Source organism: Palaemon carinicauda, chromosome 1, assembly GCF_036898095.1.
Source record: "Palaemon carinicauda isolate YSFRI2023 chromosome 1, ASM3689809v2, whole genome shotgun sequence".
Taxonomy (NCBI): Eukaryota; Metazoa; Arthropoda; class Malacostraca; order Decapoda; family Palaemonidae; genus Palaemon; species Palaemon carinicauda.
The window spans coordinates 121,414,122-121,438,825 of NC_090725.1; the positions used below are offsets into that span (position 1 = coordinate 121,414,122).

At 34.6% G+C, this 24,704-nt stretch overlaps 1 protein-coding gene across 1 annotated transcript in view; it reads right to left on the reverse strand.

Annotated features, from left to right (window-relative positions):
* LOC137656683 (intraflagellar transport protein 88 homolog) overlaps positions 1-24,704 on the reverse strand; it is a 210,798-nt gene that overhangs the window by 141,224 nt on the left and 44,870 nt on the right. The window contains exons 3-4 of the mRNA XM_068390921.1: positions 21,298-21,529; positions 2,424-2,581 (exon numbers count right to left, since the gene is read on the reverse strand). Of these exons, the coding sequence (XP_068247022.1) occupies positions 2,424-2,581; positions 21,298-21,529 (390 nt within the window). The remainder of the gene's footprint in view (positions 1-2,423; positions 2,582-21,297; positions 21,530-24,704) is intronic.

The window sequence follows — 24,704 nt, forward strand, 5'->3', positions numbered from 1 at the left end:
TACCGTGTTCAGTCCGTTATTAACAGTGCTTGTTATCTTCCTTTTTACACATTCCATTTTTGATTTTACATATAATGATGGGTCCTAAGAAGCTTGGTTTCGGTACAGGTATTAGTAGTTGTGAGAAAAGGAAGAACGCAATGCTTTCATTAGAATTGAACCAAGAAATTATAGAACAACATGAGTGCAGTGTGTGTGTGAGTAATCTGGCTAAACAATATGGCCAGAATATGTCTACGATCTTGACGATCATCAAGCAGAAGGCAGCCCTTAAAGAAGTCAAACCATCGAAAGGGATCACCATTATTTCAAAACGTCGCATCCCTACCCTTGAAGAGATAGAATGCCTTTTGATAATATGGATAAAGGACAAAGAGATTATTGGCGATACGATCACTGAAACGATCATTTGTGAAAAGGCCAGCGCTTTCTATTGTGACTTGAAGGCGGCGGGCTCTGGGGGTGACGCGGGAGAGAGTTCAACCAATCCTACGACAGAGGAATTAAAGGCGTCTCGCGGTTGGTTCGAGAGGCTTCAAGTTCGGACACCAAGGCTGCTAATGATTTTGTTAAGAAGTTCGAAAACATCGTGGAGGATGAAGGCTACGCAGAGCAGCAAGTTTTCAATTGTGATGAAACCGGTCAGTTTTGGAAAACGATTCCTAGTCGAACATACATCAGTGCCGAAGAGAAGAAAATGCCTGGACAAAAGCCTATGAAGGATCGGTTGACTCTTGCCCTTTGTGTCAACACCAGCGGGGACTGCAAAATAAAGCCGTTACTGGTTTATCATTCCAAAAACCCTAGGGCATTTAAGGCACATAGAGTCAATAAGGACATACTGCATGTTTTCTGGAGTGCTAATTCTAAGGCTTGAGTTACTACGCACGTCTTTGTTGAATGGGTAAACCAAGTTTTTGGTCCTATTGTCAAGAACTACCTTCAGGAGAGGAATTTGCCTTTAACCCTGGATAGATATCGTTATTTCACCACCTTGGATAGGTTTCATTGAGTTGACCTCGACACGAGGTCCATAAAAATTCATACAAAATTCATTTTCAAGCCAATTTACAATAATCTAATATCAAAATAAAATTCAAAGAATAGTCTAATCTTCAAAACAAGTAAATAACGGCTAAGTCCAAAAAAAATATTCATAAATGTATTAAAAAAATAAGTATGCAAAAAAAATGACTTTACACAAATATTCACCTACAATTTAAATATGGATATAAACTGAAACTATTCGAAGCACTTATTCTAAGATAATTGAGCACCATTTGCTGAGATCCAGGGGCGGGAGGAACCACAAGGGAACGTTCCCTGTAATGAGAGAAAAGTATATGTTTTTTAGCCAAAATATCTATCCTCTTTTCAAAATTTATATTGGGTAGGTAAATGACATAGTTAGTGGCTGAAATTTTTACAGGATATTGTAATATTATCGTACACCAAAAATGAATGAATACAGACTGTACAGAGAGAGCTAGGATACTGGTGTGCAGCGCTCCCAGTGTAAAGGAGCGCGGGCTATTTGACATCATTGCCCAGCTTGAATTTTATTGTAATTTTTATGAGAATTTTTATTCAATACGTATTGCATTGTTCTTGACCATCTTAATGCTGTTGCCAACTATTAGAAATCAAATTCTTAATGTTGGGTAAACACAATTTTCTTTTCCTCCTTGGTCAAGACGCAAGAAACCGCGATTAACAAGGTCTGACTGCATGTATAGAAAGGCTGGAAAACGAATCCTTCCAGTTTTCTACTGCTACGCTTACATGTCTTCCTAATTGCAAGAACGCTATTTTGTAAACCTCACAGGCGGAATTCACATCACATCTTTTTCCCCCTGTCTATATAAAGAATGGGGATCAAGCTCTATCCAGCTCAGGAAGGTGCCACATGGGCGACCTTCGACCACCACAAATTTTCATAAGCACTGTTTTAACACTTGTTTGAAATGGTCACAATCTCATTACAAAGTAATTAGGCATCCGATTGCTATGGCAACCAAAAGTAAAGTGACCATGTGAAGCTAGCATCGCCTCGCCGATGCATGGGTGGAGGCATAGTGCAATCCTACACTGCTGCCATGCCCACCAATTTTCTTCTATATGGTCGGAACAAAAGTGCACCAAGAGCTTACCAATCAAAATGATAAGAAATTTCTATTCCTATAGGACCCACTACCATTTAGACATGTTCCAATAGTTGGGATCTGTTCTGGTTGTTGAGGATGATGGGCTTCCTAACTTTACAAGATAAATAGAATGAAAATAGAAAATGGGATGGATCTTTAATTACAAGTAACAGAGTGGCAATAAATTAGCAATGGGTTGCCACTACACCTTTTGGCATATCACATTTCATGAAGCTATGACAAAACAATTAAACTTGATAATAAAGCTATATAACATACCAATTGTACCCTGCACTGAAAGTCCCCTCGATAACTGGCGATATTAGTTTTGCTGCTGTAAGTAATGAACGCTCCGCTTCCTGCTTCATGTGTCGTTCCATCTTTCTTAAGGTGTCATTTCGAATAACTTCAAGGATAAGATTTGAATGTGGGTCATCCTAGGAAGAGGGTAGGATGTATGTTAACAGAGATCAGAAATTCCTAAAATATGATTTAGTCTTCAAAGTCTAACATGGAAAAATTATTCCTCATAAGAAAAACTATTGCTATTCTCTATCAATAAAAAATGGTTCCCCCAGAAAAAAAAAAATATTTTTTAGGAATAATTCTCTATTAGAAACACAGCAGTTACAAGAAAAAAGTATTTCAAAACTATAATTCTTTATTGTATTTTAAAACTAGAATTCTTTATTGTATTCTAAAACTACAATTCTTTATTGTATTTTAAAACTAAAATTCATTATTTTCTTACCTTCAAACTATTCAATTTTAAAAGCAAAAGCTTCACAACTTCACAAAATTACTAATAATACATTTCATATCTTTGCACTATCCTTCCCCTTCAAAACTGTGCCTACTCCATATGGAAATTACCAAAAAGACTGGAAGTAGACTTGAACAAGAAGACAGCCATCAACCAGAAAATCAGCTCAAGTTATATCATGAGAGCCTCATAAAAATGAGTTTAATATCCTTATCCACGAAAACTGGGAAGGAAGGGAAAACATTATTCAAAATTTGAATAGAAGTACTGTACTCTATATGCACACACACACATATTTATATATATATATATATATATATATATATATATATATATATATATATACTTAAATATAGTACACATGTATATACTGTATGTGGTCTATTACTTTTTGGCGAGGACATTTTGGCATAAGTTTTTATGGCCTAAGACTATTTGGTATAGTTAAAAATTTTATTTTTGGTATTGAACTTTTTGGCGTATTTTCATAAAAAAAAGGGGGGGGGGTTGCTACAAGCAAGCAGTTGACTTTTTATAGGGCATTGCTTTCAAACAATCGTAGTAATTGCATCTTTATTCATTTTTATTTATCTATCTATTTTCAGGTTATTTGAATTTAAAACTAATAGACACTGGCTATTTGGCCATTTAATCATTAGATGATTAGATGACTTGCAATGAATATAAACATGATATGATTATCAAATGAAATAGGATTATATTTTCATTTTGTCACAAGTAACTGACTAGCTATGAATATACCGTAAATTGAACTGAAACACTAAAATATAAATCAACACTTGATTCAATTTGAAATTGTGAGTTATGACTCGCAGGTATTCAAGTAGTTTTCTTACGTCATAATTAGATACTATTCCCCATATTCTTTCATCTGTCTGTAAATATTTTTTCAGCTTTTATTGTGGGGAATGACCAGCTATCAAATGCTCATAAAATGCACCTCTTTCTCTCTGCGCTCTCTTAATTCTGTCAATAAAGTGCCAAATTATAGGATGATGCACTTGTAATTTAGCATAAACTCATCAGTGGGCTGCCTCGGCGTGGTTGTTTGTTTTGTCCTCTTGGTTTAAAGTTCACTGATAAAGATTTGACACATCTATTTTCTGTTTGCCCTGCCTAGGTAACTGTCCTTGTACCAATTTAACGATTCCTGAAGATCATCTGATAAAAACTCTGAAAGAGCAAAAACATATACAGTATGTCCACGTTGGCCACGGGCACAAAACACAAAGCCAGTATCATTTTAGTTTTCATAGCAAAATCTGCACCATTATCGTAACAATGTGTCATTTCTAGACTCCTGAGATGCTTTTATAGGTTATGGCTTAAATGATAAAAGCATCCCTTTACTTCTGTGTTTGGAAAGCTTCTTTCCCTCTTCAGATTGGACCAATTTTGAAATCACACAATAAACTTTTAGGAGTAATTTCTGGAGAGGGAAGTTTTAACTTTTAAAATAACTTAATATATATTATCTTTTGTTAATTGGATAATAGTGTGTAAATAATAAGATGAACTCCTCCAAATTTCTTGGCCAATAAAACGTATACATGTGAAATCAATGGCAGTGCCAGATTAAAAGTCCCATCAGCATACCACGTGTCAGGTTCTTCCAAAAACTAAAATTCTGTCAGTTGATGGGGTGCAGTCAGCAGTCAATAACTCTTCTTCACTTCCATCACAGGCTTTGTAAAGAAGTAATTTTCTGGAATTCGAACATCAAAGTGATTTGATGGATTTGCAGAAACCTGCTGCATTTCATTACGCTTTCTTGTTAGAGCACTAGGGTGCCTGAGATGCATTTACTAAACATGGTTGAAATCAGGTGAAGTACTCTCTAAAGTTTCTGTTTAAATGTTTAAAACCTGTCCATGAATGACAGAAGCAAGGGACAGTGACCCTGCCTAGCAAGTAGGACAATGCCCTAGAGACTGACCATATATACATATGATCAGCGCCCAAGCCCCTCTCCATCCGAGCTAGGACCATGGTGGGACAGGCAATGGTTGCTGATGACTCAGCAGACAGACCTATAAGCTCTCCCAAAACCCCCATCCTTAGCTCACAAGGATGGTGAGGTTTCAAACACCAAAGGAACCAACGAGTTTGAATGGGACTCGAGCCCGAGTCTGGAGATCACCAGTCAAGGATGTAACCACATATGCCACCACTACACATTAGTTACTCTGCATTATACAGTAATATCAATCTCAGCCACATCAATTGATACAGCCAACAGACTGTATTAATGCTGGTTAATCACATTGACTACTTCATTTCTTGCATGGATTGCCTTCACACACATTCTTGGATTCACATCTTCAAAAAATGATGGAATTATCACGTGCCGAACGTGTGTCAAATATGTAAATACTGTACTGTACATCTGTTATACTGTATATCAAAACTGTTCATTAATTGTTTTACTGAAAACCCATAAGGTTGGGGAGATTTTGGGTGCAACTCAAATCTCAAATGCCTTACAAGTTTTGCAGTTTGAAAGGCTAAAGAATGAGGAAGCTTTGTTAACCTAAACAGATACTGAACAATAGAAGACCTGTGGTAAAGGTCTAAAGGTAAATTTTCAGCGTCAACAATGAGGCCTGGGATGGGTAAAGTTCTAAAACTCATGTGGCCAAACTGATAACATTATGGTGTTTAGAATAAAAAAAAAATTTAATAGTTTGGTGTGGCTGAAGAGTATATTTCACAACCATCACTAATTTTTGAAAAAAAAAATTAAGGCCTTGTACAATTTTAAAATAGGCTTGTGGTATGCCTCCCATGATGTATGGGACAAAACCTTTAAGATATTTCACTTTTAAGACTTTCAAGTGAAGATCCCATGTCAGCCTGCAGTCAAATATCAACCCTAGAAACCTAGATTCACTTACACATTGAATCCATTGGCCTTTGATGTACAAATCCGTGTCTGGATGTACTCCCCAGATCATGCCACGCAAGTGCATAATCAAATTCCCTTTCAGTAAACCAAAAAAAACAAAAAACAAAAAACGCATTATAAGATTCCTCCTTTTCTATGTTAAAATTCAACAGTTTTCATTCTTCAATGCTTTTATACTGATCATTCACCTTCAACACTACTGGTTGGTTAGGGGTAAACTTGCCAGCTATTTTTTTTCTTGCCTCCATACAGAAGATGGTGGTGTTCTGTTGAAGAAACAAAAGAGATCTAAGAATAGCACCTAGCTTCTTTCATTGCACGGCAGAACTGTGCTCTACATTTCTTGTATATTATTAAATTCTCCTCTGTACAGTGTCTACGCAATCGAGCCAAAGATTTTCTTGTAGCTCTATGCAGGGCAGTTAGTTCTGAAAACCACCAAAGGACTGGTCACCAATTGAATAACCCTGTGGTTTTGGGGAATTGAATTGACTCCTGCTGTATGCAAGGTTCCATTAACTAAGCTTATGGCATCATCTACACTTTCAAACTCTTTTGCATTTCCTTCAATTTCGTTTAGCTCATGAAATCTATTCCAATGCACCTTATCAAGGTTCCATCATGGAGATCTCTGTAAGGGTGGATTATTGTTAGTTTCTATAATAATTTGTGCATGATCACTAGTATGACAATCATCTAATGTTCTCCATCAAAATAAAGGTCAATACCTGACTAGGTACCTGTCTGAAGATGAAAGTGCATGTGCTCTCCTGTATTAAGGTGTCATACTTCTTCTTTTTCCGAAACTGAAGATATAAGGTTGCCTCTTGTGTTTGCTAAAACATCATTCCATAAAAGGGTGTCTACAATTCAAATCTTCTAAAAATAAAAAAGGTTGAGGGAGTTGTTGAATCATCTCCACTAAATTACCATACAAGATTTTGTCATTTGGAGGCAAGTATAAAGAGTAAATGGTGTATTTTTTCCCTATAATCAATTTGTACAACCACTGCTTGCAGAGGGGTATGAATAGAAATAGATATTTGGGATACATCTCGACACACGTATATAAGACTTTCGCCATGGCTCCTGCTTGTTGATCATATAGTGTTCTATAATTAACATATTCTTGAGGACAAGGGGTATCATCATCAAACTTGCTCTCCTGAAAACATATAATTATGGAGGATTGTTCATAAATAAGGAGCTTCAGTTCTTCATATTTGGCACTTAGACCCTGACAATTCCCTTGCAAAATGGAGGAAAAACTATGGTTTATTTCTTTATTTCTGGAAGACACGTTGAACTAAGTCCTCCCATTAGCAATTTTGGATCTGACACGATTTCCCATTGGCTTCTTTAGAGGTGGTCTTGATAAATTGGGTTTTGTATTGGTATCTTTTTTGTGGCATTTAGATCTAATTGTTGAGGAGTGGATCTCAACAAGAATTTTTGATTGTTTTAAGTTGTTTTCTTGTTGATCTAAAATATCAGCAGACAAAACATCATATCTATTTGATGTCATCACTTTCATGTTCTTTATGGAAGGTGGTCTCTCTCTCTCTCTCTCTCTCTCTCTCTCTCTCTCTCTCTCTCTCTCTCTCTCTCTCTCTCTCTCTCTCTCTCTCTCTCTCTCTCTCTTTTTTCCAATTTAGAGGTGGTGGGCTATCAGGTTTTAGTATCTTCCCACAACAGGTGTAACTCATAACTCTGTCTTAAGTCAAACCTCCATTAAATCAGGTAAGAATAGGAGGTTTGTACTATGGTTTGTAATGGGGGACAAAGGTTAAATATATGTGGGCAATGCCTTATTATTAATACTTACACACACACACACACACACACACATATATATATATATATATACACAAACATATAGACACATATAAATATATATATATACATATATACATATATACACACACATATATATACATATATACATATATACACACACACACACACACACACACACATATATATATATATATATATATATATACGTATATATACATACATATATATACATATATATATATGTATATATACATATATATATATATATATATATATATATATATATATATATATATATATATATGTATATATATATATATATATATATATATATATATATATGTATATATATATATATATATATTAATATATATACATGTATATATATGTATATATGTATACATATATATGTATGTATATATATATATATATATATATATATATACATATATACATATATATACATATATATCAGTGTGCTACTTTTATTAACACACATTGAGTATGTGTTGTTTGAGATGTTGAGTCTTGAAGTAATGTCAATCATGTTACCTTTTAAATGGTTTATTCTCTAAAAACAACAGTGTTAACATCTCCATCACAGGAGTATAGCTGGTTTGGTCAGATGACTATTCCAGGTGAAGTGTAGATAAGAACTGCCTAAAATATCGATATCACAGATATAGTATATTTAGTGATCTCAGCATTTAAACACAATATGTAAACTTTACATTAGTCTAGGAAGCCACCTGCATCCGGTGGCGACACAACTCTTTCACACGGTATGCATTTGTGTTTATGCTTCATAAAAATGTTACATTGCTGAGAGATGCAAAATGCATCCTGTTATGATCTTGTCTGACTACAGCAAATCTCACGCTAGCTTCTTCTTCCACAATGACGTATTACGTCATGTGTTTTAAACATGTAATATCTGACTATTACATCAGCTCGGCCAGGTATCTCAATTTTTTTTTCAAAAAATTTACCAACACACCAAAATATGTTTACTAGGAGTGTGACTGGATATATGTATTATTCTTTGTTTAACTTTAGCCATAAGCAAATGAGGACGAATGTTCAAATAGGCATAATAAAAAAAAAATAATAACAATAATGCATATGAAAAGATATTACCAAAGCAAAGAAAAAAATGCATGATAAATACAGATCACAGATATGGTACATTGCTAGCAAATGATTATATGGTACCAAAAAAAATACTGATATACATATGACTCGGTAACTTGTTAAAGAATAATTGTTACCTTTGTCAGAAACATAGATTAACCCAATACAGTAATTAATAAAAATATTTGTTACCTTGGTAAAGATTCAATTTTAGTGCACAAACACGAATTCCTGGTACGTACACGTACCACGGTTTCGTACATATATATATATATATATATATATATATATATATATATATATATATATATATATATATATATATATATATATATATATATATATATATATATAGGGCTTATATATTTTATTAGATGCCCATAGATTCTGTTTTTTTTTTTTTTCTTTTAACATTCTGGCTTATATATTTTATTAGATGCCGAAAAAATTATTTATTTTTTAAATGTTTTTTTAAATGTATTCTTAAAAATGCAAATGTTCCATAGTCTCTTCAATTACATATTACTAGCGTACTAACTGCTTTTCGTACACAACTCGTTTCCAAGACAATTTTACTCCTTTGAGCGAATGAAGTGGCCACTTTCAAACGGCTCTAAATTGAATTAAATAAGGAGTTTTGTCTGGATATGGCAAAACGTTCTGTTTTAGCTGCAAACTGTTCCTTAACCTACGGCAAACAAGGATGTTAACGGCGATAAATATCATCATCGTCACAACTGTTCCTGCTGGTAGTATGGGGTGAAGAAATTCTTTATAAGTCGGTGACAGGTGGTCCATCTCGGTCAATTTCATCAACCGCTTGGCTACCTGTTTGTTGTATGGGAGAGGTAGTGATGGCATTGTAGTCGACCACGTGAAGTTCGCGAAGTAGGCTCGTTCTCTGATGATGGTTCTGATCCCGGTCACCATGGAATTACAGGATGTCCCGATACAACCATCCGCTGCAACGAAGATTTTGGAATAGGACGTAGATCCGTCCGGGCATGATACATTGAAGCCGTCCTTGTTGTATCGTATCCACGAGCCGTTGTTCAGTCTGCAATTGAACTCATTATTGTCAAAGGGATAAAGCTTATCCAGACAATTTTCACTTGTATGGGAGAGAGCACCGTCTAGCACTATACCTAACTCGCATGAATCCATTAAGTTTTTATGGAATTCAAATGAGTCAGCTGTACATATTTTTCTATCCATTGCGTCTGAACAGTGAGTTAATTGATTTAAGTCTTTAATGACCGTATATGTTTCCTTGTCTGGGGAAATCAATACGTGTCCTGTCAAACTGGATATTACTGGATTTGAGTGATTCGTCATGGAAGTCGGAAATGGTGATATCCTGTAAAATTGCCAGGATTCCGAAGAATCAAAGGGAATTGTAATCATAATCTTGTTATTTTCAACGCTTACTGTAATTAGGCTGTAATAAAATTCTAACCTACGTGCGTCTAACAAAGGAACATAGCCTAGTTTTTCCCGTCCGTTCTCCAGAACTAACTTTAAGTATTTTATAGGCAACAAATGGGGCGACAGTACACCTTTAGTTGCTAACGTGATAGCTTCTACATAATCTTTTGATTTCTCAATGAAATGTGCAATTCTGTTATGTATGTGATCTATTTTTGAATCATAATACGTTAACGTTGCCAACAAATCCTGTACTTCCATAATCTGACTGATATTACTTGAATGTTCATTTACTAAATCCATAATTTGATTAATTGAAGCTAACTGATTCCTTAGTTCTGACATAATCAATTCATCTTCATGAGTCAAGAACTCAATTTTCTTATTTTGATTACTAATCTTAAGACGATTGGAAATTCCTAAACCTAAACTTGCAATAGACCCAAAGATGTTTAGTGCAGCAAAAATAAACGGGTTACGTCTTTCTTTATGTCCGTGTCCTACAGTCCACATCAAAAGGTCAGGAGCCAAAGATTCTGTCTCGTAAGTCTTATTTTGCAAGTCATCAGATAGCATCTCTGCAACTTTTAGTGTCGATCCAAGCGAACTCTCTGTAGTCAAATGAAAATGTCTTCTATGCAACTCATCTAATGAGACAGCAAACCTCGAAATGGCGCTTTTTAAGCTAGTGACGTCATTCTCTGGGAGAAAAATTGCTTGCATTCGCACTTCTACTACTACGTTACTTGATGTAATAAAAACATCTTCTTGTCTTTCAACTATAGTGCCATATCTAAAATCTATACTTTTAGTTTTAGAGCTCATCCCACACGAGAAAAATGTCTGAGCGAACAATATCACTCCCAACAACAAAAAATTCATCTTGGAAACCTGTAACGAGAAAAATATATGTAATTACTCCTGTATTAAGAAGAAAACTTTTAACATACAAATAAAAATCTTTCCCTCACTTCTTTCCCTCTCTTTTTTTTCTCTTTTTTTTTAATTTCTTATGTGAGCCAATGGTACGATTCTCTCATCCGTGGGTTGGGATACGTTTTGAACTCTAAACCTATTGGCCGTTAATGTTTCCAAAATGTTAAATGGGCCTTCAAACTTAGGTGTTAGTTTATAATTGAGTCCTTTACGTACATTTACCTGTATGTATACATTATCACCCACGGTATATGTTTTAGTTGGCTTCGCTATTTTATCATGATTCCTTTTCATTATGATTTGTGATTCTTCTAAATTCTTTCAAAGGATATCAAAACGACTTTTGCTTGCATTTATACATTCTTTTAAAGGATTTGATAGATTAGTTGTAGGCGTTAATACATGGAAAGGCGTTCTAACTGGGGTACCATACAATGCTTCATGCGGTGACATTTTAATTGATATATGATATGAATGATTCAGAGTACTCAGTACCGCAGGTATTGCAATATCCCAGTTGGGGTCTGATCCCCCTAGTGTTACTCTTAATATATCTAAAACCTTCCTATTTGCTCTTTCCACTAGCCCATTCGACTCTGGGTGATATATCATGGTATTTATTTTCTTTATGCTAAGGAATTCACACAATGAGGTAAGAAAGTGATTATTAAATTCTCCACCCAAGTCTGAGATTATCATGTGTGGAATTCCATGTTTACAAATGTAACACTCGTAAAACTTCCTAGCGCATTCAATCGCAGTTTTAGTTTTAAGCGCTATTAGTTCTGTATACTGTATCGAGTTAAAGCATCTACAATTACTAAGAGGTGCTTATTTCCTCTGTCTGACTCGTAAAATCCTGTTAACAAATCTAAATGTATTCTTTCAAAGGGTTGATTGGGCACGGGATAAGCCCCTAGGCTGACAGGTGTTTTCGTATGCCCTTTGTTTTCCTGACATGTGCGACAATTAGCGATGTGTTTTTTTATATCTGTAAGCATCGTATGCCAATAAAACAATGATTTGGCTTTCTGTGACATTAATGAGAACCCCGGGTGTCCGTGTAATGGATTTGCATGCAACCTGGTCGTTAGTTACATGTGGTGTATTGCGGGTTTTCCTTGTCACGGTCCTACACAAAATATTATCTTTGATTATATAATTCTGCTGCTTATACTTTATATATCCCTTTTCCTTATGATTGCCTTTCAAAGCATTTATAATTGTTTCTAATTTCTGATCTTTTCTTTGCTCAGTCTGTAATAATTCAGCACTCCAGCCTAAATCTTCTTGTTCAGATATCGTTTTAACAATAGGCATGGATGTTGATATATCTATTAATTCAGCTAAAGGCTCCGTACAAGATGACACGGGGTTGCGTGATAATGCATCCGCAATGATATTTGCTTTCCCAGGTAAATACCCGATTCTCGCGCCAAATTCTTGAATGATCAAATGCCACCGAGTTCGTTTAGGGCTGTGGTTGAAGCCTTTAAAGAACTCGGTTAGTGGTTTATGGTCAGTAAGAACCTTAACGGGATAACTGTATATTATGAACCTAAAATGCACTAGTGAATTAACAATAGCTAGCCCTTCCTTGTCTATTACTGCATACTTACTTTCGGAAGTTCTCAGTTTTCGAGAATAAAAAGCTATCGGGAAAAATTGTTTACCATATTGCTGAAGCAATACCCCTCCTACTCCTAAGTCTGAGGCGTCTGTTGCAATGAAGAATTCCTTACCGAAGTCAGGATATTTTAAGATAGGAGAACTACACAGTTCATCTTTCAAGGTATTAAACGCCTGTTGATGATGCTCAGACCATATGAAATCTACGCCCTTTTTCGTAAGATCAGTTAAAGGAGCGGCTATTATTGAATAGTTGCGTATAAAACGCCTGTAATGTCCACTACAACCCAGAAAATGCTGTATTCCCTTGACATTAGTAGGTATGGGAAAATTACGGATAGCCGACACCTTATCATGGACTACTTTAAGACCTTGGCTTGACACCATGAAACCCAAATATATTAATTCTGTTTTGAAAAATTCACACTTACTAATCTTTACCCTTCAGTTATGTTGTCTTAGTCTCTGTAGTACTAGTTTTAATTTACGTAGATGTTCTTCTAAGGTGTTGGAAAAGATTACAAGATTGTCCATATAGGCATGCAATATATCCCCTAGCAAGTCTCCAAACACTATGTTAATCACTCTTGTAAATGTTATGGGAGCACAACGTAAACCAAAAGGCATCCGTAAAAATTCATAATGTCCCCTGGCTGTGCTGAAGGCTGTGTATGGGATACTATCTTCTTCTAATGATATCTGGTGAAAGCCTTTAAGTAAGTCCAAACTGGTAAAATATTTATTCTGACCTAACAAAGACAAAATATCGTCAGTACATGGCACTGGGAATCGATCAGGGATTGTTTCCTCGTTTAGACGACGGAAGTCTACGCAGATACGCCATGTTCAATCTTTTTTCGGTACAACTATTAATGGAAAATTATAAGGGCTATTTGATTTCCTAATGACTCCTCCTTCTAGCATTTTACCTACTTCATCATTTATTTCATTCTGGAATTTCATAGGGAGTCTGTACGAGGGTACATAGATAATTATCTGCTTGTCCTTTAACCTTATTTGATGCTCAATCACATCTGATTTTCCTAAGGATCCATCCGTAGTGGAAAAAACATCATGATATTTAGTTAAAAGTCCAAAAATTTTCTGCTGAATTTCTTCGTCTTGAATGTCTTTATTGATTTTACTTTTAATAGATTGCAAAAGGGATTCATCCGCAACTGATTGAGCGTAATTGATTTCAGCAACGGTAAGAATACGATGTTTATAAACTTCTACATCCAAGATATGTTGATTTTTGTGAATTACTAAAGTGTTATTTAAATGATTACAGACTTCAATATCACATTGTTGATGTGAGCCTACTGTATAAATAGCTTGTGTGACAGACAATCCGTTAGTTTTCAAAGTGTCGGAAAGGATTAATATTTCAGATCCCGGTAATGTTTTCTTTATTTGCACTATTAAATTCGAAGGTACGTTTGGCTCGATAGATTGCGTGCAAGATGATATTACGGGTGAACGAGAATTCTGCTGGGTCGCGTATATTATTTCTTTATTAGTGAGACAAGTTATTGGTTCTTCAACGTACGTTACGGTTACATTTGTCGTCTCCTTTTTATCCAAAACTGATTTTAAGGTATTAGCAGACTTATAGAATTTTCCTTTGATATACACGCCGTGCTTGGCAGGGGCTAAGATAATGTTTTGATTTCCCATAGATGGGTATCCTATAATTACAGCTGGATACATATCAATGTTTTGTACTACAACAAATGTATCGGCAAACGTGCGCTTACCGACCTTGAACTGTACATGAGTTATGCCTATGACATTTAATTCATTATTTCCTATACCCGAGAGTCTCACTCCGGATTTTTCTATCGGAAAGTTCAAAAACAACAAATGATGTGTCCTCAAATCCATGGTATTACGTCGACTACCAGAGTCAAAAAATAACATAAAGGATTTGTGTTCTAAATTTACAGCATATAATGTTGGTCGTAACTCATTTTGTCTTATTATTGTATGAATTCGTTGCAAATCTACGGGAGCATGCACTGATTTACTTAATTCGGCCGTGTGTTTCATAGGAAAATCTATTGCCTCACAAGGATCTGATAAAACATTAAATTGATTATTCAATACTACTGATGTTGACATGAATGACCTTGACCCAACATCACTCTCTTCTCCACTGGAGTTAATTATGTGGTATTTGCTTTGCTCTGCACATTCTGAAAATTAGTCTGACCTTGCGAGTTCTGGTTTGACGACCCAGGCTCAGCGTTATTCGAAGAAGTGTTTGTTTGTTTCGGATTCTGAATTACATTGACGTTTGGCTGTTTCTTCTTATTATTAAAATGAGGATTTTTCTTTTCATTTCCATATGGAACTGACTGTGTAATTGACTGTGTATTTCTTGGATTCTGTTGTGTCTTACGCGAGTAGCACTGACTATATGAATGAGTCGAACTATTATGTATCGAACAGAATTTCGTTCTGCAGTCCGCGATCAAGTGACCTTGACGTTTGCAATTATAACACGTCATTCCCGCAACTTGACTACTGTATTATTAACTACATTTACTTGTTGTGGCTTTGTTTCATTCTTTGCAAAAACTTGAGTTAACACGAGATCAAGGTCAGGACACTTAGACATGTGTTTCTTTATCTGTTTATATACATCCAATTCCGTGCTTGCAGGCGTTAACTTTTTATCAAAACACCGCACTAAAGCTTCAGGCAACATAAGTGTCATGCAAGTTAAATACATTAATCGTAAAAAATCTTTCACAGAGATGTTATCTCTAGTAACCCAAGTGGAATTACCTAAAATATCTTGATATTCATTAAGCCTATCAGCTATGAGAGCTGCTCTCTCAATAACATTAAGCCGAGTCATAGTGGCTTGATTAAGTGTATTTCTTAACGTTAATACTACATCCAAGGCTTCTTCACCCCCATAGACCGCGCGTAACCCAACTTTGAAATCATCCCAGGTAACTGCTTCTTGAAATGAAACACCTCTTAAATAAGCACTCGCATCCCCCTTGGAAAAATCTATAAAACTTTTAGCTTCTTGTAATTGTACAAAAGGGTCTACGATTTGTTTGGCATTTAAATGGGCATCGACGGATGAAATCCATGACTCCACATTTTGAGGCAAGAATCCAATAACCCGACCCTGAAAAGGAAGGATTGCAGACCTGGCATTTACAAGCGTCACAATCGGGAGAGGATTAATCTGTCCTACGCCACTAGGTCCAGGGATGGGGCTCACAGGGGGCGTCATGACTACTGTATTTCTTTCCCTATCTCTTCGACCCCTTGCAATTCTATCAAAATATCTATATGAATACAGACGTCCACTGCGTAAACGCATAAGCACCCAATGATAAAGATTATAACAAAATTCCCCAAAACAATGCTACTAATCCCAAGACATTTCCCGAGAATTTCTGAAAGAAAACGGAACACAAAGATATTTCCCGAGAATTTCTGAAAGAAAACAGAACACAAAGATATTTCCTGAGAATTTCTGAAAGAAACGGAACACAAAGCTATTTCCAGAGAATTTCTGAAAGAAAACGGAACACAAAGATATTTCCCGAGAATTTCTGAAAGAAAACGGAATTAGCACAGAGAGAAAAAATTCTAGATGAGAATTCGGAGTTGAACACAGTTTCCTTTAATGAAAGGAAAATAAAAGATTAGCAAACCACTCACCCCGGTAATAATCGACTAACGACTCGTGATAACTACACTTCACTGCTCAAGACTGAAATGAATAAGAAAATTGTACTTAGCTTTATATGGTTTTGTGTGATGTCGTCATATCCTCTCTCTCTCTTGATGTTTGGGTGAATGTATTCCGTCCAATTTCCTCTCTCTCTCTTGTTGTTTGGGTGAATGTTTTGGTCCGATTTCCGTTGAATGTAGTGCTTCCTGGATATGTTTTGTAAGCGTTGAACGTCAGTCCTTGGGTTTCCTAGGATGTTGATTGAAGATCCAGTTCATCAGTTTGTAAGTATAACATTCATTAAATGTTTTCTTCTTCGATGGACTATGATACTTAGTCAAAATTGTAGAATCATTACTGTTGATTTCTTGAAGATCTTTCTCTGGTTTTTAGAGTTTTATTGTTGATTTCTTGAAGATCTTTCTCTAATTCTTAGAGTTTTATCGCTGATCTCTTGAAGATCTTTCTCTGATTCTTAGAGTTTTATCGCTGCCACCATTTATTAGTGTGCTACTGTTATTAACACACATTGAGTATGTGTTGTTTGAGATGTTGAGTCTTGAAGTAAAGTCAATCATGTTAACTTTTAAATGGTTTATTCTCTAAAAACAACAGTGTTAATATCTCCATCACAGGAGTATAGCTGGTTTGGTCGGATGACCATTTCAGGTGAAGTATAGATAAGAACTGCCTAAAATATCGATATCACAGATATCGTATATTTAGTTATCTCAGCATTTAAACACATTATGTAAACTTTACATTAGTCTAGGAAGACACCTGCATCTGGTGGCGACACAACTCTTTCACACAGTATGCATTTGTGTTTATGCTTCATAAAAATGTTACATTGCTGAGAGATGCAAAACGCATCCTGTTATGATCTTGTCTGACTACAGCAAATCTCACGCTAGCTTCTTCTTCCACAATGACGTATTACTTCATGTGTTTTAAACATGTAATATCTGACTATTACATATATACATATATATATACATATATATACATATACATATATACATACATAAATATATATTTATATACATACATATATATATATATTATATATATATATATATACAGGTATATATAAAACAGGTATATATATATATATATATATATATATATATATATATATATATATATATATATATAATATATATATAGCGATTTTTTCACTTATGTTTTGAAATCTCGTACATCTGGCAGAAATGGAAGGCATTGGTAAACGGTAGGTGAACGAAAACTACAAGCTACGAGAACAGCAGCCAGAGTTTCTAAAGACGTATAGAAGTTATAATGCTTGTGTTTGTTTCTTGCAATTCATATGTACATTGTGTTTACACAACATCCTCGGGAACTTTACAGCAAGGCCAATGTTACCTAAGGTCATAGAATGAACAAAAAGTAAGCAGAGAGCAAGAAAAAAGAACCAAGAAGAGAGGGAAACATGAATAAGCGTACAAAGCTGAAACATGCTAACTAAAACTCTGGCAACAAAGAGAGGCTGCTGGCAACTCATGACACCCTTATGCAAAGTGTAATGGTAAACTTAGGGTTTAAATACCTCGTATAGGGTGCATTTATGTAGGGATAAACAATAAAAGTACATAGTAAGGTTATCATAATAATGTTATCTTGATCTCTTAGGAAATTTGTTGCAAATCTTTGGGAGCTCATAACTCAAAAAAATATTTATTCACACTTAGGTATATTTTTCTCACTTATTTATTGTTTGATTTTAGAGACAAAGATATCATTGAAAAGAGGAATAAAAATCTCACAATTTTGTGTACCAAAATTTTGGTTTTCCTTTCTCTCTTATTCATGAATATTTTACATCTAGACGAAGAAAATTAAGAAAAAAATCATTAAAAAAGAAAAAAGGAAAATAAAAAAATCTGTCACAGAATTATTCTATTCATAAAGACGTTTTGATGGTATGATTTTCAAAACAATTGGTGCCATATTAGTGATTTTTTTTAAAATCAGGATTTTTGCTAATATATCAAAAAGTTTTAGAGCAAATTACTTGAAATTTTTATATGATGAAGGTATTATATATGTCTAAAGCATATATAGAAATTGTGTATTTTGAATAATTAGAAAAAAAACATTCATGGCATGGTGGATGGTCCCCTTAAATTAGATAGTATAATAGATTGTGGGTATGATTAGGCATTTATGAGACAACTATTTTTTTCCAAAATGAGATACATCTCCAGGTGCGATGGTTCATACTTTCTTCTGAAGAAATTTGCAAATTTTAAAGTAATTTTCTGTACTCCCTTTAGCTTGAGCAAGAAGCCACATTAGTATGTTTTGACTTTCTGTGAGAAGGAATAACTACATCTGTATCTCTATCAATCCAGTCTGCAGGTTTTACATATCTAAATCCTTTGGTAACCCCATTGCACAGAGCATCCCTGATATTCAAATTATTAATTTCAATATTGCATTAAATGCCTCATCATGATTATTAAAGGATATCCAAAAATCCCATTTTTCATCTTTGTTTCATTCTAATTTCTTTTATTAACCAGTAACATTCAAATCCTTTATATAGCACATCATAATCTGTCTCTAATGGAATTTGGGTAACATGCAGGATTCTCAGTTTTCTTGTGTTGCCTAAATTACTGGATTTATGCATATTGGAAGAATGCTCTTTTCTAGTTCCGTTATAAACGGAATTTTCTTTAAATGAAAAGCCAGAGGTCGGCTTTAATGGAAGAATGGACACAAAATGATGCGGAAATTAAAGAAGTAAATACTCGTTTGCAAGAGACTTTTGCTGTGGTTGTAGTGGTAGCTAAATCTAAGACATCCTTAATATGCCAAGTGGAAGATACTATGGCACCACCAAGAGTTGTGATAAATTAATGTATTTCTGATATATCTCAAGTCATTACAAGCATCCATGACTCGTGCATGTAGCATAAAGAGGTTCAATATGGCGAAAAACAGATGAGGTCAGTGCTGCTCCACCTTGTTCAACTGACTTTGAGCAATTAATTATTCCAAATATATACAGTGTATGAGCCTATGGGTGGGAGAGAAGAAAATTTCCTGTTAGGAGATGGATAGTGGACCAGGATAAGGCAGGATCTTCATCTCTGGCAGAGAATCTTGGTTGCAGCATCTTTTATTAGTATATGAATGGTGTTTTTAATATAGCACCAGAATTTTTTCATCAAACATTCTAGCTAAAAAATATGGTGGAGTACATCCTATCTTTTATGAACTTTTGCTAAATAAAGAGCATGCTACATATGTGAAAATGTTTGAAATGCTAATGTCTTTAGTGCCCAATTTAAATCTTCATTATATTCATTGTGATTTTGAGCAAGCAGTGATCAATGCAGTATGAGAATGTTTCACAAGATCTACAGTCAAAGGATGATTCTCCAAATGTAATAAAATTATAACAATATTTAAAAAAATTAAGTCCTGTATGACTTTCATAATTGTGAATAAAATTATTTTTTCTTATTCTTATGATTTTTGTTTCCATCTTTAATTCTAAATCATTTGGCACCGAACTGATATCTGTAGCAAATTGTTACTGTTGGCCAATTGATGGCAGCGAATTGTCGATGATGAATTGTCAGTGGCTAAATGACCAATACCAATTTATTTTAGTATCCTAACTGCAGTGATCTCCCCATTTTCTATGATTTCCTGAGGAACCAATTATAAATATTTTTATATTTGATATGGTCGGTGATGAATTTTCAGCAGCTAAAAGACCTATACCAATTCATTTTAGTATCCTAACTACAGTAATTCCATCATTTTCTATGATTTTCTGAGGAATCGATTATCAATTTTTCTATATTTAATAGGGTATTCGTAAATAAAATTTTGTTGCACACGTTCTTATTTCTTTATCTGCTAATTTATATAATTAACATTTTTATTCTTATTACTCTGAAAAGATGCATAAAATGTCAGAAAAGATAATCAAATATCCTAAAAGCGTAAAATTTGCCCCAGAAATATACACATGAGAATATATTATGCTAGCCAAATCTTGCTCATGTGTGTATATTTGATACATGTAGCATATACAGTATCATGTGTGTATGGGAAGCAATATTTTTGGAATTGAGGGAAGGGTCTCACCAATAGTTTTTATGTAACCCTGAAATACTGTATGATGATCATGTCCCTATGATCTCCAGTGGTGATGATAATTACTGATAAAAGCCCATACTTATACATACTATAGTCTATTCAATCAATACCTACAAATAAAACTTTGAAGATAGTTTTCTTGAAATGTTTGGAGAAAATTTGCAGCTGCTTTTTTTTATTACAGACCGATTTTTTGTCGTTCAAACATAAATGATAGGAAAAATTGTGACCTAAAATCTGGAAAATCCTTTTTCAAAAACCAAGAAATAGTCAACAATGAAAGTATCTTCTATACATTGATAAAATAATACATATAAGAAATTAGAATACTATGAAAATTTCCTCTATCCAAACTTTTGGATATAAAATTATCCTTCAAATGGTTTCCAAATGAAGAAATCAGTCAAGAAACATAAAAGTCAAAAGAGTTTGAAGTAATCACAAAATAACATTGTTTTAATGGGAGGCGAGTCATGCTCTATTTTATGAAATCGTGAAGGTGTTGCTTCTTACCCAAGAGTTTATGAACTCATGTTACTATTCATGGAAATAATTAGACATCATAAATTCTAATGTGGACCAGGAAAGAAGTCTTATGGTTTATGAAAAGAATCATAGTTTCCAGTTATACAAAATTAATAAAGTATTCTAAAATTAATTATAATAGCTTATGATTTTCTTATACATACAACACAATTTTTTTAGTTACCGAGGAAGAAGTGTACTTCTCATCATCATCGATGTCTAACTGGCATTCTAGTAGACGCAGGAATCCCTTCTTCATTTTATCCTTATCACCAAGAGCATAGTAAGCAGTAACCAGATCCAATCCTGTTTTGAAATTTGGTTCTTCTTGCATAATGTATTCAAAGCTAGTGCAAGCTTCAGAATACTGTCCCATCCGTACAAATACAAGTCCAATATTATGCATGATCTTGATCCTGTAACACAAATATAAGGAAAATAGCTTGTAATATTCTTCATAAACTAACAGAGGTTATGATAGCACAACACACTACACATTATATAGGTCATTAAATCCTGGCTTTACCCCTTTACACCAAAGCAACCGAACAATGTTACAGAAAGATTCACAGAAAATTCTTCTGATAATATATGTTCCTATAGTAAGAGGAAAAGAAAGTGGTACAACAGCCAACTATAAAGTACTTCACTTCAAAGGATTACTATTGGTAACTTACACATGCCTACCACTAATAAGACCATTGCAAATCGCACTGGACTTTTCAAAAACAAAAGGATTTGCCGTTACGGTAACTATGATTCTAGGATTTTCATCTACAAATGAACAATCAGCAAGTATTTCTTAGCCTTTTTCATTTAAAAAACTTTAAGGATAATTTCTATGAGGTCTTTCACAAATCTTTTATTTTGATGATTATTCAATAATTCCCTTTCTGTTGGGATTATCACAAATCTTTTATTTTGATGATTATTCAATGATTCCCTTCTGTTGGGATTTTCACAAATCTTTTATTTTGATGATTATTCAATAATTCCCTTTCTGTTGGGATTTTCACAAATCTTTTATTTTGATGATTATTCATTAATTCCCTTTCTGTTGAGATTTTCACAGATCTTTCATTTTGACGATTGTTCAATAATTCCCTTTCTGTTGGGATTTTCAACATTTCTAATGTACGTACCCTTAAACGTAAATGTTAATCAGCGTACGCAATCTTACTTTGAAATGTAAAACAAAGAATACAGTAGAGACAGGTGTCTAATGTATTGTACGGAACTGCAGTTCTTTAATTTGAATTAGATTTTGTTACCTACAGTACCTGTAATATTTGATTTATTAAATTTTTTGCATTTTGATTGTGCGTACAGTTAATGTTAATAATAATTAGTGTTCAGATTTCTGTTTAAATTTACATTTACAGTATATTACTGTAGTTTTTGTACAGCATATAAGTAATGTATACTGTATTCTAATCATATATATATATATATATATATATATATATATATATATATATATATATATATATATATATATGTATATATATATTGTAATATTATTGCTATATATTTCTAAATTATTTAAGTTTTTATAGATGTATAAGGTTAAATATACTGTAGACTTATTGTTTTCCCGCTTTAATTGTTTGTCTTTTCACTGTTGGTTATGTTAGTGGTTATAATGGACTAACGGCTGTTTTATATTTTCAAGTGGTGTTGGTTACGTGGCTGCGCTCCTGCGTGAACGGAGTTTTGGAGGGGCTTTTTTTGAGGATGGTTCCTTAGTGTGTTTCTGAGTCTCCAACATTGAAGGGCACGACATTTGCTACTGGATTATATTTACTCCTCGCCGTTGCAGAGCTACAGTGTGAAGCTATTTAGCTTTTTGGATATCCTTTCTCTGCAGCAAGGACCCAGATTGTCTTAACATTTTGTGCACTGCCCTTGGTTCAGTAAAAGCCAAGGGGACCTCTCTGTCCCAAGGTAATAATATTTATACCTGCTTAAGTATCGTGATCACGACCGTTGATAGTCAGCTGACGTCATTAGTGGAGCTTGTGAAAGCCTTTCAATCACACCAGCCATCGTCAATTTGATAGGGATATTTAGTTTGTATTTGTTAGGATGTTCTCACTTTTCGTTGGCCTTCTCCTTTCTGGACCCTCTCTCCATTTAGTATGCATGTGTTGATGATCTTTCTGTAATCGTGTAATTGTTTTCTTTTACAGGGAGTTAAGATTGAGTGTGTATCATTTATTATTGTTTTATTGTGGTTCAGGTGTTATTTCTGTCTTGTTATTATGTATTAAAATTAAGGAAATTTTTGTGGTATTTTCTTTGTCCCCTTGAGTTGACTTTGCACTCGTATTGATGTTTGGTTACTATTCCACCTTTAGAGGACTTAGTACTGTAGGATGGTGAATACTATTTGATAAGTGTAGTGTTTTGAGTGGTGGTCAAAGCCAGCCATCACAAGTGGCGACCGTGACAGGATCTTTTGTTCCTGAGTATTCACCTGTGTTTGTGCAAAGTTAATTCTTGGGGTAATTTTTTTTTCAGGCAGTGTATTTTCACCTCCTCGGTGTTGTTTTATGTAAATTTAGTGTTTTGTGTGAATAAGTGATCATGGCTGTTAATGTATTCGAACTCCTTAGAGGAGAGGGGTGGCAAGAGAGGTTGGCAGAGTTAAATAGGGAAGACTTGGAAATTGTTGCAGAGCATTTTGAATTGGAATATGATGTGTCCATTAGAAAGGGTGTATTGCTATTGCACATTTATGATTATGTTAAAACTGTAAAGACAAGTGGGGAACAAGAGGTGAAACCTGATAATGTAGTGTCAGTAGAAATTTTGGATAGGCAAATTGCCCTGAGACAAATGGAATTTGAAATGGAAAAGTTTAAGGCAGGGGAAAGAGAAAAGGAGAGGCAGCATGAGATTGCTATGAGAAACCCAGTTTCTTTTTCCCCCGCCCATTCCCCAAATAGGTTAGTAACTCCTGCTATTAATTTACCGCAGGCTCTCAAATTTGTACCTAAATTTGAAGAAAATAATGTAGCAGAGTTTTTTGTATCGTTTGAGAGGATTGCTGCAAGGTTGGAGTGGCCCCAAGAGTATTGGACCACTCTTATACAAAGTAAATTGGTTGGAAGAGCTCAGAGGGTATATGTAACGCTGGAGGAGGATCTATCAGCAGATTATGAGAGTGTAAAGGCTATTGTCTTGAAGGCCTATGAGTTAGTCCCTGAAGCTTATAGGCAACGCTTCCAGAACTTAGAAAAATGTAGGGAACAAACTTTTGTTGAATTTGCCAGGGTGAAGGAACAGCATGCTAGCGATTGGTTCAAGTCCAAGGAGGTGGGAGATTTTGAGAAATTGAAGGAGTTAATGTTGGTGGAGGAGTTTAAGAGGTGTGTCCCGGATAAACTGAAGGTCCACCTCGAAGAGTTAAAACTCGAGACTGTTCAAGAGGTAGCCATCGCTAGTGACGAATATTGCTTGTCTCATAAGAGTGAGTTAGGGGGAGTAACGACAAAGGTGAATTCTGGTTGGGTTAAGATGGGTAGGAATAATAATGCTAATCCTAATAATAATGCTAAGGTGTTTAGTAGAAATAATCAGGGAAGTAAT